This window comes from Scyliorhinus canicula, chromosome 11, assembly GCF_902713615.1.
Source record: "Scyliorhinus canicula chromosome 11, sScyCan1.1, whole genome shotgun sequence".
Taxonomy (NCBI): domain Eukaryota; kingdom Metazoa; phylum Chordata; class Chondrichthyes; order Carcharhiniformes; family Scyliorhinidae; genus Scyliorhinus; species Scyliorhinus canicula.
Window position 1 is genome coordinate 136,142,508 of NC_052156.1, and position 14,833 is coordinate 136,157,340.

Here is a 14,833-nt window from a genome sequence, read left to right on the forward strand (position 1 = left end):
ATACTAATGCTTAATTTCTTCTTATTTAAGAATGATCTGAGACAATTGTTTCTTTACTAATTAATAATTCCTGCCATTTCAAAAACAAATTCCATCTCTCACTCACAGCAATTCTTCAAATAGATAGCAATGCTATCTATTCCTCTATACTGTAGCAAAATAACCTTGGAACTAAGCTACTAGAAGTGTCAGAAAGTGAGTATTTGAATTACCCAGAACATGATTAGAATATGGAGTAAGATACGATGGGGAGCAGCTGATCTGGTCAACCTGCTCTTCTTGCAGGTCAAACACAACCCCCGTCACACTAGCCTTTCCAGTGTCCTTTGATAACTAACCTGATGGTTGCCATTGTCATTGCAAAGGCTTCACCTTGCACCACATTTCACCAGTAAGCTGCCTGTTACACTTTGCAGCTTGCAATCTCAATGGTAATGAGGCCCAAGGCCCAATATAATGAACGTCTTGTAGTGATCCTCACTTGAGTGTGTACAGAAGGGGCTGATGGGAAATGGAAATACCACCAGGGGGCAACACGGGGACGTATAAGAGTGATGCCGAAGGCCCTCCCCCTCACTTTGGCTGAACAGACGGTGAGGAGAACAGGGACGGAAGTGAGCTCAGGGCTGCTAGTGTGGTCAGGCCTAGTTGCAGAGCATAGAGAAGTGTAACCTTTACAAGTGCAGTTCTGTAAGTAAGAGCTCACGCAATCGTTTACGTTGTGTAGCACAATAAACCTTCCTTCAACTACTGGACGACTTCTAGCATTCTTTCCAGTAACATAACATGGTACAGGAGTGGCTTATTTGAACAGCACTAGATAGATCAAGTTAGAGACCAGAAAGAACCAACGCAACCAGCAAAAGCAACAGGCCGGCCGTCCGACTGTGGAAGACTTTGCAGCATTTTGGTTCCAGACAACCTACTGAAGTGATGGATCGCACGCTACTTCCAGGGATGCGGAAAACTACCGGTAATTTAAATAGTAACTGGAAAATGTTTAAACAGCAGCTTCAGATATACATGGCAGCTACTGATTTAAATGCAGCCACCGATGATAGAAAAATTGGACTATTACTCTCATCGGCAGGCCAGCAGGCGATAGACATTTATAACTCGTTTACGTATGGTGATACTGAAGATGAAACTAAATATCAAGTGATAGTGGCAAAATTTGATGACCACTGTAAATCTCAATCAAATGAAATCATGGAACGATTCAACCTGCGTAACCGATTCCAAAAAAACGGGGAGACTATCTCCAATTTTGTCACAGATCTCCGCTTGCTAGCACAAGGCTGCAACTATGCTGATGTAACAGACTCAATCATCAGGGATCAATTAATCTATGGTCTTTCCGACGAAAATCTAAGGGAATCATTAATGCTGCAAAATGACTTAACACTAAAAACCACGATAGCAAAATGCTTACAACAGGAGCAGAAAAATCAGCAATGCCTGGAGCTTCTTGAAAAACAAAACATTGCGAAAACCCACCACGGGGCAGATGTAAGAATGGTGGCCTCTCCTCACAGGCCTTCTCTTCCGGTGGCTGGCGCCCATAACGGCACGTCTGCGCATGCGCGCAATCCGGACAGACGCGACCCCGGAAGGACCCGGTACGCGCATGCGCATTACCCACAATACCAGCCCCAGTATGAAAATCGCGCTGCGCATGCACGAACGCTACAAACGCTTGACATCATGGATGTTGTGACGTGTCACTGCTGTGGCACCGCCTATTTAAAAGGGCAATGTCCTGCACAAGGGAAAAGGTGTCTAAAATGCTCCAAAATGAACCATTTTGCCTCCCAGTGTCAGTCCACAGCCAAATACTACTCGACAATGCAAAGGCATGGAAACGTTAAAGTACGCAGAGTAGATGCAATGGACACTCCGACACCCGAAGAAAATTTCTCCGACCACGAAGAGTTCCACTCCTGGGAGAACACGTATGGCATTGGAATCATAAACGCCGCAGCGGAACCACATGAGCTGACCACACAGCCTCAATACGTGCATGCCATCAAATCCACAAGCGAATGGAGTGCCACGGTGCAAGTCAACAACTCCCCCATCACGTTCAAGCTGGACACGGGAGCATCCGCAAACTTGATGACAAGCAAAGGTCTTGCATCCATCCCAGGGACACACGAGATGCTACCTGTTGCATGCAAGTTAACAGATTACAATGGGAACCAGATCACCTCGAGGGGATCCTGCCACCTACAAGTAGTCAACAAGACAGTCACAACAGGACTACGATTTGAGATTGTGGACGACAAATGAATGTCACTGCTAGGTGCTCAAGCCTGCAAGGATTTGCAGCTAATTCAAAGGATCTTCATGCACGCGGCTGACTCATCACGACTGGCCGATGACATACAGCTGCTTCTCAGTGAGTATCCCAACGTCTTCTCTGGCATGGGTACGTTACCCTACAAATACAAAATCCTGCTCAAAGAAGATGCAACACCGGTCATTCATGCGCCAAGAAGGGTACCAGCTCCATTGCGGGACAAGCTAAAAGCTGAACTCCAATGCCTCCAATCTCAAGGCATTATATCACAAGTCACACAGCCGACTGCCTGGGTCAGCTCGTTGGTGTGTGTCAAGAAGCCGTCTGGTGAACTCAGAATCTCTTTAGATCCCAAGGATTTGAACAAGAACATTCGCAGGGAACACTACCCTATCCCCAAGCGAGAGGAGATAACGAGCGAAATGGCACAAGCCTGCATATTTACCAAACTTGATGCCTCACAGGGCTTCTGGCAAATGCAGCTCGATGATTCCAGCCGACTGCTGTGTACCTTCAACACGCCGTTTGGACGGTACTGTTATAATAGGAAGCCCTTCGGGATTATATCTGCATCCGAAATATTTCACCGAATAATGGAGCAGATGACAGAAGGCATTGAAGGCGTCCGTGTCTATGTTGATGACATCATAACATGGTCAACGACAGAGGAAGACCACATTGCGAGGTTAAAACAAGTCTTCCAAAGAATCCACCACTTTGGGCTGAAGCTCAACCAGGCCAAGTGCACCTTCGCACGGTCCTCTCTGACCTTCCTGGGTGACATAATAACAGAGCACGGGGTGAAGCCGAACGCTGAGAAGATCACAGCAATTCAGAGCATGCAGCGGCCACATGACAAGAAAGCGGTGCTCAGGTTCCTGGGATTCATCAACTTCCTAGGCAAGTTCATACCGAACCGAGCAGCATGGGCGACGGCTTATGGCAAGTGATAAGGAAGGACACGGAGTTTGCCTGGACCCAACATCACCAAGATGAATGGGATGATCTGAGACACCAATTGATGGCAGCTCCAACGCTGGCATTTTTTGACCCGGCAAAACCTACAAAGATCTTCACCGATGCTACTGCAACAGAATGACCAGTCGGACTGGGTCCCAGTGGCTTACGCTTCACGAGCAATGACCGCCACAGAGTGCAGGTACGCACAGATAGAGAAGGAGTGCCTGGGGTTGATCACAAGCATGACCAAATTCCACCACTATGTGTACGGTCTCCCCACATTTCTCGTGGAAACTGATCATAGGCCACTGGTACACATCATCAACAAAGATCTCAATGATATGACGCCGCGCCTACAACGCATGATGATGAAGTTGCGGAGGTACGACTTCACGCTGGTCTACACCCCTGGTAAGGACCTAATAATAGCTGACACCTTATCCCGAGCCATTGACGCTGACAATCCGCCTCCGGCTTCCATTAATGATGTGGAAGCTCATGCACAGTGGTGCAGGGAGACACACCCAGCAACGGACGAGAGGCTGCATCAAATTCGTCAGGCGACACGGGAAGATGCCACCCTCCTTCAAGTCATGCACAACCTTCAGCATAGCTGGCCAAAAGGGCGGTGCCCACAGTTCCAAAACGTCCAAACTGAACTGTCCATGGTGGATGGCATCATACTGCGGAATGACAGAATCGTCATCCCACTGGCGCTCCGGGCGGACATGCTCCGCAGGATTCACGAGGGGCACCTTGGTGCCGAAAAGCGCAAAAGGAGAGCACGACAATCTGTTTATTGGCCTGGTATAAACGAGGACATAACGAACATGGTGCTCACATGTGACACGTGTCAAAGACATCGACCGGCACAATGCAAGGAGCCACTGCAGCAGCATGAGATGGCGACGTCACCGTGAGACAAAGTTGGCATAGACTTGTTTCACTCCACGGGCCAAAACTATGTTCTGCTCATCGATTACTACTCCAACTTTCCGGAAGTACTGAAACTCCCGGATCTCACAGCGGCGTCAGTCATCAAGGTCTGCAAAGAAACCTTCTCCAGGCATGGCATCCCACAGACGGTCATGTCCGACAATATTCCTTGCTTTGCCAGCTGGGAGTGGTTGGAATTCACAAAACAGTACAATTTCAAGCATGTGACGTCGAGTCCACACTTTCCTCAATCGAATGGCATGGTGGAGAAAGGTGTCCACATTATTAAACAACTAATCAGCAAGGCTGCTGACTCAAAGTCCAACAAACACTTGGCCCTCTTGTCATACCGTTCGTCGCCTTTGAGCTCTGGGCTATTACCGGCTCAAATGCTCTTCAATAGAAATGTGCGGACAACGCTACCCGGCATTACACTTCGCCAATCCCGATCACACGCCAGTCCTGGACAAGATGCGTCACCAACGTCAGGTACAAAAGCAGCAAAAGCAGCACTATGACCGACAAGCAAAAGTACTGCAACCGTTAGCAATCAATGACACGGTGAGGTTGCGACACCCAGCTGGGGGTTGGTCTAACATGGCGACGGTTCGCCGCCAAATATCGCCACGATCTTACATTGTGAAGTCTGACGATGGAACACTGTTTTAATGCAATCACCGAGACCTGCTAAAGGTCATTCCTCGTCAACCTGCATTTCCAACATTAGATCTGCAGGACCCTGTCATGCAACATCCTGGAACTCCAGCAGCGGGTGTTCACATGGATATAAAAGACTCTGGATCTCCATGCCCACTCAGGAGGTCTACCCAGATCTGACGTGCACCCAGCCGTCTGAACTTGTGAACATGGACTGACACTATCATTGCTCTGCTCTGACTTTTTATATAAAACTAACTGCGTTTGAATTTGTGTTTAGTTACAGCTCTGCAACTATGAAAAAAAAGTGAAAAAGGGGGATGTAGTGATCCTCACTTGAGTGTGTACAGAAGGGGCTGATGGGAAATGGAAATACCACCAGGGGGCAGCACAGGGACATATAAGAGTGACGCCGAAGGCCCTCCCCCTCACTTTGGCTGAACAGATGGTGAGGAGAACAGGGACGGAAGTGAGCTCAGGGCTGCTAGTGTGGTAAGGCCTAGTTGCAGAGCATAGAGAAGTGTAACCTTTACAAGTGCAGTTCTGTAAGTAAGAGCTCACACAATCATTTAAGTTGTGTAGTACAATAGACCTTCCTTCAACTACTGGACGACTTCGAGCATTCTTTCCAGTAACATAACACGTCTCACCATGCAGACCTCGAGATTGCTCCCACATTTCTAGGTCCACACTGCTGACTCCTATTGGCTCCCAGGCTATGTTACTAGACAATTACAATACCACACAACGCAAGGCAACAAAATGCTTTGATGCCAAAAATTATCTCATAATAAAACTGAAGGGTGTTAAATAATAGAAATTCATCACATTCGTTAACTACATACCAAGAACTTGCTGGGATATTCTGCTGCCACGTGGCTTGCAATAGCACCAGGAAAACACTGGAAGAAGAAATTATCATTAAGAAAGTTGTGTTGAATCCTAATTAAAATCTACTGAAAACAGAAGTGCTGCATCTCATTGTACCCATTTACCGCGTTTTAAAAGACATCAATTAGTAAAAGAGACCATAGTTATTGAAATAAGTTAAGCCTCCTCACGCAAAGCAGACATCTATTTCATGGTTGGAGATTGAGAGAAGAGGGGAGTTGGACAGGGTGTAATCCTACAAGGAATTCACTTCAGGGAACTGATCTGCCACTTCAATGCAGCATATAAAACCTTTTACTCAAAGGTTTTCTTTTTACTTTGACATGACGAGGCATTAGTAAACATTTAATATTTGTAAAAATAGCTCTCCTTGAATAAATAAGAAATCTAACCAAAGCTTTCAACAGATATAATGTGAAGTAGCAAATAAAATATTTTTTTAAACCAAGTGAACCTTCTTCATAGCATCAATCAATATATACATGGGAGTATATAAAAAATAAGTGCAAGAATTGATAGTTGACCTCTGATGAAGCTTAAAGCATTGCTGGAGTGAAACAACTACCATGCTGAGCTGTCAGACCAAAATGAAACCAAAATGTTTTGGGAAAATATAAAAAGTCGTCTAAGGATCTAATGATTAGCTTTAAGAGGAACACTCCACATTTTGGCCCAAGTGATGGCTACAACAAAAGACTTTGACTTTCTAAGTGGGGTCTCACCCTGTCGGAAACAACACAATACACCCTAATCGTCAGCTGGCTAACGTTTAGATCTTAAGAATACTTATTTCATTCCCAATAAAAGAAACTATCTGTATTCAAAAGAACTTGTGTAAGTTACAGATGTATCTGGGTGAAAATGCAGAGGAAACTCCAGACTGCCCAAATACAAAACTTCTTCACACCACTTTTCAGTCAACACTTTTGTAAATATAAATATCTATGTTCATCTATTCCACAGAAAAATAATTGTTTTGATCAAATTTTTTTTTGAATTGTTACAATCTTACTTACAGTTTTATGAACTGGGTTTAAAATTTTAAAGCTTTGCACATTCAAAATTAATTCCAAGTTTCACAATACTGTTCAGTTAATGATGACAATACAAAATTCATACAAACTGTTATCCAATTTTATATTAACTTACTGCAGCCAAAATCCAAAAGAATGTCACAGATAGGTACGGCCCAGGAACCAAAGCACCCATATTCAGAGCAATAATTCCGCCAAAAACTGCACAAATTGCCACAATCACTTCAACTACCTGCGGACATTCAAAGAAAGTGTGACCTGGTATTCATAGTTAATGCATGATTTCACTGACAACTGGTTATTCCAGCAGTATTTAAAGAGTACCATATAATTTCAACAAGCTAGCTGTAATAGTTGTAATAGAAATAATGCTGCTGAAGACTGAAGAAAAAGCATGTTGTTAGCATGTCACAGAAGTATTTTATTAATAGTTAGCAATTTGTCATCATATTTTACGTCAGTCACATAAGTGTAGGCCATTTATACAAGTTAATCAGCTAGCATCAGAGACCAGCAATGATCCAATATTTTATCTAAATATTCCCTCCCCAATTTAAAATGTATGTCATACAATTCCAGTGCTGAGTTAATCCAAACAAATGTATCCATCTGAAATGAGTTTCATGCTGAGACCAATTTAAAGAAGTGTAAATTTTTTACATGGTTACCAGCTCAATTCCTATAGCATATGAGAGGAATATTCATAGAATCATTCAATTTACTGTGCAGAAGGAGGCCATTCGGCCCATCAAGTCTGCACTAAGGGCGATTTAGCATGTCCAATCCACCTGACTTGCACATCTTTGGACTGTGGCAGGAAACCGGAGCACCCGGAGGAAACCCACCCAGACACGGGGAGAACGTGCAGACTCCGCAGAGACAGTGACCCAAGCGGGGAATCGAACCTGGGACCCTGGAGCTGTGAAGCAACTGTGCTAACCACCGTGCTACCGTGCCGCCCCGGTAAATGATCTGGTAAATGGAGAATCAAAGGGTCAAAAGTTCCTATGAAGGTATTGTAGTCATGACTTGAATAGGGCAGTTTTTGTCATATTACAAATGTAACCGTTGTTCCCCGATCAAGACAGCTGGATGCAAAGGATATCAATAGATACGAGAGGTTTTAGGTTACAAGTTCTTTAAATGTTCTAATGTGACCTTTTAAAAAAAGTGAAAATCAAGGATGGGTAACGACAAAAATGGAAACGACATAGATTTTTCAAATTCTGCTTCCCTAGAGTGATTCACAGTGGGCCACATCCTAACGTATTGGGGTTATTTTAAGATGTGGGAGTAGGTGGAATTAATTGTGGGTGGGTAGTTATGATGGGCACAGAGACTCCCATTTAAGACAGAGTGAGGAGGAATATTCTCTGTCAGCGAGCTGTTAGCCCTTGAAATTCTCTTCTACAGATAGCAATGGAAACTGGGTCAATGAATATGTTCAAGGCTGAGTTGGACACATTTTTGATTGATAGGGGATTCAAGGATTATGGTGGACAGGAAAGAAAGTGGCGTTCAGGCCATTATCTCATTGAATGTCGTAACAGGCTCGATGCATCAAATGACCTACTCCTGCTCTTGTTTTATATGGCCTTATTATCTGATGAGGAGAAGCCGTAATTGGAATGTATTTTGTTTTATAAATTTGGAGTACCCAATTATTTTTTTCCAATTAAGGAGCAATTTAGCTTGGCCAATCCATCTACCCTGCATATTATTTTGGGCTATGGGTGTGAGACCCATGCAGACACGGTGAGAAAGTGCAAACTCTACACGGACAGTGACCTGGGGCCAGGATTGAACCCTGGTCCTCTGAATCATGAGGCAGCAGTGCTAACCACTGCACCACCGTGCTGTCATGCCGAAATTGGAATGTAAACACCAATATGAACCTTTTGGATTGTGACATAGATTCTGTGGAACCAATGTTTTAAGGAAATCAAGAGCACTAGTAACTACTCGTAGTTGTGTATCTGTCAATGGTTCCTTTAGAAGCCTTCACATCCTAAGATGTAAACTCAAAACTTTGCTTATTTTGCCTTTTTTCCCCATCTTCTAAGAACAGGTATGCCAGCATGCTCTGCTGTTACATACCTTCTCAAGTAGTTTCGCTAAGAACCCATGCCACCAATATAATAAAGATAAATAAAAATATGTTGCCGAGCATTTGAAATCCAGGTGACTGATGCTTCATTATTTATTATTTCTAATATCAGATTTTCTGAATAATTGCTCCTCCTTCAGGTACCATGTCCTGAGAGGGCACTGGCAATGATAGACTTCCATTGGATTGTTTGTACAGTGGTTTGCCATTGCCTTTTACAACATGGCTGACCAGGGAACCGTCCTGCTCTTTACCATTATGCATATTTAAAGAATTTACAGGCTGATAACCAACCTGTTTGGCCACATTAGGCACTTCTCCAGCTATCAAGCCCTCAAGCGGGACTTGAACCCAGTATCTCTGGTCCAGAGGCAGTGGCACGACCATTGCACTACACAACCGCCCTCCAATTAATGAATATAAGCAAAGCAACCAATGCCAAGCATTATAGATCTCATGCAATAGTTACTTACTGAATAGGACTTCAGGGTACGAGATGGAAATTTTATGTGGCACAATAAAGCTGTTTCATCATAGGACAGGACCTACAGATTCATTTGATAAAGATAAAGCATAAGGGAGTTACATCCAATGAAAAAACAATGAAAATTCACATTGTCACTCCAGTGCCATGTAGCTTCTTTACCCTCCATTTCACTGTTTACAACAAGTATACATGTAGAAAAATAAGAAAACGTTGTGAAAATCTTTCAAATCTAATGAGTTAAATGCTCATAAAGCAGCCTTAATTTTGAACATTATCGTTGAACAATAAAAAGATTGTAGACATGGTTTACGTTAGCTGCATCAATTTGAAAATTTCAGTGTGTTCTGATACTTAAATTGAAAGTCACTATTCTATCCTCCGTAATCCCAAGTTTGGCAATTGGGAAACTTACTTTCTTTCGCTTACAGCATTCAGTGTCGGATCTTGCTGATAGGATGACCTTACTTGCCATGAGTATTTCCAGAAGTACAAGTAAAACAAGATTAAAGTTTATCTATGAAAAAAAAATTGTAAAATATATGTGCATTAAACGAGCTTATTTAAATACCCAACTCTGCTTTTAAGCCTAAAGTAAATAGAAAGAAACAGTCCTTACTTAACTGATAAAAGTTTTAATTTTTCAAAGGACTGGCATCCTCCAAATGCTATAGGATATAGCCTATTTTGACAGATTCTAGGCCACATGCAGTGAGCACTCACAAATAATAATGTTGCAGATTGCCAATTACATATCTGTTCTATTTCAATGCTGTACCTGACGCTGAATTTAATCTAGTCAAATAATTTTATATCACCAACACTCCAAAAGTGATAATCCTGCTGTAATAAATGGGTGGATGTTCTGTGGCCAGTCTTCTGACAACATACCTTTTTATTTATATCCTGGAAGTGGCCGCAGCCACGACTTACAGTACACAAGGCGAAGCTCGGGGGACCTACAGGACACCCACCCATGTTGAAGCAGTGTGTTTTAAACTTCTGCTGCTCATTTCCCATTAGGCAAGCTCCCGCCTGCTCAATAGGGAAGTTCATATTCTGCAAAGCCCTCAGGGAGATCGACAGATGATCCTCCGTTCCTTCTTGGCCACCATAACACACATTATTCTAATACTGAAGACCTACCAGGTAGTTAAATCTAAACTTCTTCCATCTACCACACTACTTGTTCCCACTGGGCAATTAAATTGTTAAAAAATATGATAGCTGATGGAAGACATACACCAGAATCTCTCAAAAATAGGACAGACTGGGATAAGAGATGTTGAACTTTAAAAAATTACTACATCCCACGATGTCATGAAGAATAAGATTGGCTTTATTTCAATTGTGCCCTGAGTGCAACACGGTAATGGATATCCATAAACAGACAGTGGGGTTTTTTGTTAGCCTTAGTTAAAGCTACATCTCTTGCTGATGAATCAAAAGGCTGACAAATCAATGCCGTCCAGAGGGCGCTTTACCGTGGCAGAGGAACCAGCAAGTCAGATATTTCTTACTCATCTGTTCCTATAATCTTTGAACCTAGAAGGTGACAATGACCAACTTGGCCATCTCTGCTCAGGAATTTTTAAAAGGCCTCCAGAATAGAGGATTCGCCTCAGCTTCACAGTGCAGAGCCCTTCCAAGTATAAGATGTCTGAGTAAGCACATCCAGAGGAACAGTCTTGTTTCTGACCCTCTTTGTTTCCATTTTCAAAACTAAAACTTAACTGTGCCCTTTTGCTTTAACTAAGAATAACTTTGAAAAACCCCAAATACCGGATGTCTGATTTTAGGTCACCAAGCAAGCTCCTGGTGTATCTTTGATAGCTCTGTCAGAATTTGTGCAAGGCACGTGTATGATTATTAAAATGAGCTGACATTCAAATATCACATGCCGACTTTCTCCCTTTCTGGTGCATGAACTGGTGCAATCCTACTCGAACTGCAATAGGATTATACATGTGTATGAAGTTGTTTTTGATCCTCGGGTTTCCCATTTTCATTTATTTTTTAACCAGACCATTCCAGGAACTTTGTATCAAATGTGCATGAATGAATTTCATTGTGGTTTGTGCAGGTGGCAACTATTTTGTGCCAGTATTTTACTCTATAGTGCGAACGTAGTTCTGTAAAGTCTGCTTTCAAGTGGCAGAATGTGCACGCACATGAAAATCCTGGGAAAACAAATGATCTTGAATCACTTCAGCTAGTAATTGACCTACAAACTGAAACTGATATTGTAAGCACAAGAAGATCAGTGTGTGAGGAAACTCGAACAATGGAAACAAATATATGCAATTAGAGCAGTGAACCTTGATTGAAACAACCCTGTTTATAGCAACTGGAGGTAAACTACACAGACACTTTTACAGGGCATGGTGTTGCTGATTTTTAGAGCAGCTTTATAAGCAATATGAGAAGCTTTGAAAGCTGTACACATTACTGAGGGCGCCCTTATTGTTTGTGTTGCAGCTCTGTGTTAAATCGCCCACTGATAGCTTTCTTTTGAGAAGGATGCATTTGGTTCAACTTTAATCTGAAATATTACATCAAACTTTCTACAAAGAAATAAGGTGAAATTATTGTCCATATAAATAAATATATAACCCGGTGGCGCAGTGGTTAACACTGCTGCCTCATGGCGCTGAGGGCCCGGGTTTGATTCCGGCCCTGGGTTACTGTCCGTGTGGAGTTTGCACATTCTTCCGGTGTTTGCGTGGGTCTCACCCCCACAACCCAAAAAGATGTGCAGGATACATGGATTGGCCATGCTAAATTGCCCCTTAATTGGAAAAAAATAATTGGGTACTCTAAATTTATTTTAATAATAATAAATGAAAAACAAAATAAATAAATCCCCCACACCCAACCCAAGACGATGCATGCACTGGTGGAACTGGAAAATCCCATGCATGTAATCATAAAATAATACAGTACAGAAGGAAGCTATTAAGGCCATCGTACCGATGCTGGTTCTTCGATATACATATCCAATTAGTCCCATTTCCCTCTCTTTCCACATAGCCCTGTACTTATATTCTCTTCAAGTAGTTATTCAATTCTCTTTTGAATGTTACTATTGCATCTGTTTCCAACACCCATTCAGACGGTGAATTCCAGATTACAGCAAATACTCCCTTACTAGTCGACAGTCAGTCACATCTCAAAGAAGTTAAATTAATTATCAACAAAATGGTATTTTACATGAGTATATATTCTCTTTCCTGGTTGCAGTTTAATGTTACGAGGAAGTTTATCGACCCATAAGTGCTGATGTATATGATGGTCATAGAAATCTGAGGTAATTGTTGCACATGCAAGTGTAATTCCATAATCTGATGGCAATGGTGGTAGTTCATAATGGCCTGTCTCCTCACTTTGCCCCACGCTTGGGGAGTTGTGACCCTCAAGCTATAGATAACTGATTATCTCCCTCTCCCCCCGATGGAAAGAAGGCCACTGGTCCTTTGCGGACTCTGGCTAATTAGTTGGTTTGCTTTATCTCTTTAAAAAACAATGGGAGCGATTTAACGGAAACATTTCTAAGTGTCACTTTGGGTCTGATTGGTGGGGTGTTTCTCGATGGCTGTGGTGGCGAGATCGCGGCCCGTATTTAGCTGCGATTAGTACTGGAAATGAGTCCCCATGAACTTCTCACCATTGCTGGCTGATTCACCATCTGATTTGCTCGACTCGCGCCTCAGCATCTCGCCGCTAACAAGTGGGAGCTGCTTTTAAACGCTCCCTCACCACTCACTCCCAGTCAACACACAAGCATGGCACCACACAGATCTGCTCCTTGCTTTGGGAATGTCAACCTGGCCAGGCTTCTGGACGCTGTGGATATGAGGCAGGACATCCTGTTCTGGTGAGGGGTTTGGGAGGACAGCAGCAGGGTCACCAATACCGTCTGGGAGGCAGTGGCAGTGGATGTCAGTGCGGGCAGCATGACCAGGATGACATCAGTAAAATGTAGTAAGATGACCAACAACCTCCAACGAGCCCCCCGCCCCCTCCCCCCCCCCCCCCCCCCCCCCCCCCCCCTCCCCTTAAAGGCCACAGGGAGCAAAAGCAGCAGGTTGCAGCTGCCTCCACCTCTGATGTGCCTCCAGGGTTCACCTAGTCATAGCACTAGACCACATGAGGGCAAGAAGATTGAGGTTCACAGATTGGGCGGGGGAGGGGGGGGAGAGGCACTATCTATAGCCAGGGGGAATGCAAATGTCCAATATTCACTATCAAAACATGTGACATCTGATCTATGTAAACTCTCTGCCATGATAAACGTTACAATGTGCCTGCCTGCACCCCCGTCCCCTGTTGCCCTCCTCCACCCCTCTCCCACGGGCACCATGGACCAACATCAAACGCCCGCGATGTAGACCCTGTTCAGAGGATAGGTATGAGCGCGTCGTCAGCTGAAAGACAGGAACCAGACTTTGACATAAACCAAGGAGCACCAGGGCCTACCTCACAGCAAGTTATCATCACTCTCCTGCCACACGCTAACAGAGCCGACACAGATCCATCACCCTGGGGTGATGTTACACAGACATTGGGAGGGTGGAACAATGTAGTTGGGTCGGGGGGTTGTGGACTGGGGAGGAAGGAGGGGAATGGGGAGGAAGGGAGGAATAGACGTGAAGGGGATGGAACAAGGGGAACGGGGGGTGGGTGGGAGAGAGCTGCCAGACAAAACCTCGTCCTATGAAAAGCAGGTGAGGATGAGGGCCTCCTGGGTTCTCCATGCATGCCGGACCCTTGCTGTCACCTGCCCTCTACCATCTGGCTCCTCCTGCGGCGCCTCTCCAGGCTAGTCCACAATTGTCTCCTGGTCCGGCTCCTCCTCCCTCCTCAGACAAGGCTTCATGCCCCTTCACCTCCTTCTCCAGCGTGTCGCCCCACTGTGGATCAATGCCATGCACCAGACACTGCAGTGCCTTCTTGCTTCAAACCGGATTGGCATCTGGACTCGTACGTCCCCCTAAGTCTGGTGTTCTCAGAAAGGATTGTCCTTTTTTCCAGCCACAGAAAAGGAAGGAAACAGCAGCCTCCAGGCTTCTGCAGCCATTAGCAGGAGCAAGCAGGAAACACAACCTGAAGCTGTTAAGTGCTCTCATTACTAACAAGGCCCATTGCTTATTGGCAATAACCTTCAGCTGTGAAGCTAGAGGCTGCTCACAGTCAAAGGGAGCTAAAGTGACCGTCAGCATATAACCAAGAACAGGGCTCTGTCCTGGATGTTTCTGGTTGGTCAGACAGACAGCAGCTTAGTTGCCCTTGCTCTGGGTATCCACAATATTTAAAGATGACTTGAAGACTTCACAGATGGAAATACCCTCACTGCACCCCCCTTGCCAGCCAGGGATGAACCTGACCTGGAACATTTCAACACCCTGACTAAGCCCCAAACCCCCTGAGGAGTTATTCCTTTTCCCATCTGTCAAGTCGGCAATTCT

The 14,833-nt window shown here is 44.2% G+C and overlaps 1 protein-coding gene across 3 annotated transcripts in view; it reads right to left on the reverse strand.

The window, feature by feature from the left end:
- Positions 1-14,833, reverse strand: part of mlc1 (modulator of VRAC current 1) — a 33,588-nt gene that overhangs the window by 12,272 nt on the left and 6,483 nt on the right. For all 3 annotated transcript variants that reach the window (XM_038811439.1, XM_038811442.1, XM_038811441.1), the window contains 4 exons: positions 9,784-9,885; positions 9,358-9,429; positions 6,893-7,009; positions 5,698-5,754 (listed from right to left, as the gene is read on the reverse strand). In XM_038811439.1, coding sequence (XP_038667367.1) covers positions 5,698-5,754; positions 6,893-7,009; positions 9,358-9,429; positions 9,784-9,885 — 348 coding nt within the window. The remainder of the gene's footprint in view (positions 1-5,697; positions 5,755-6,892; positions 7,010-9,357; positions 9,430-9,783; positions 9,886-14,833) is intronic.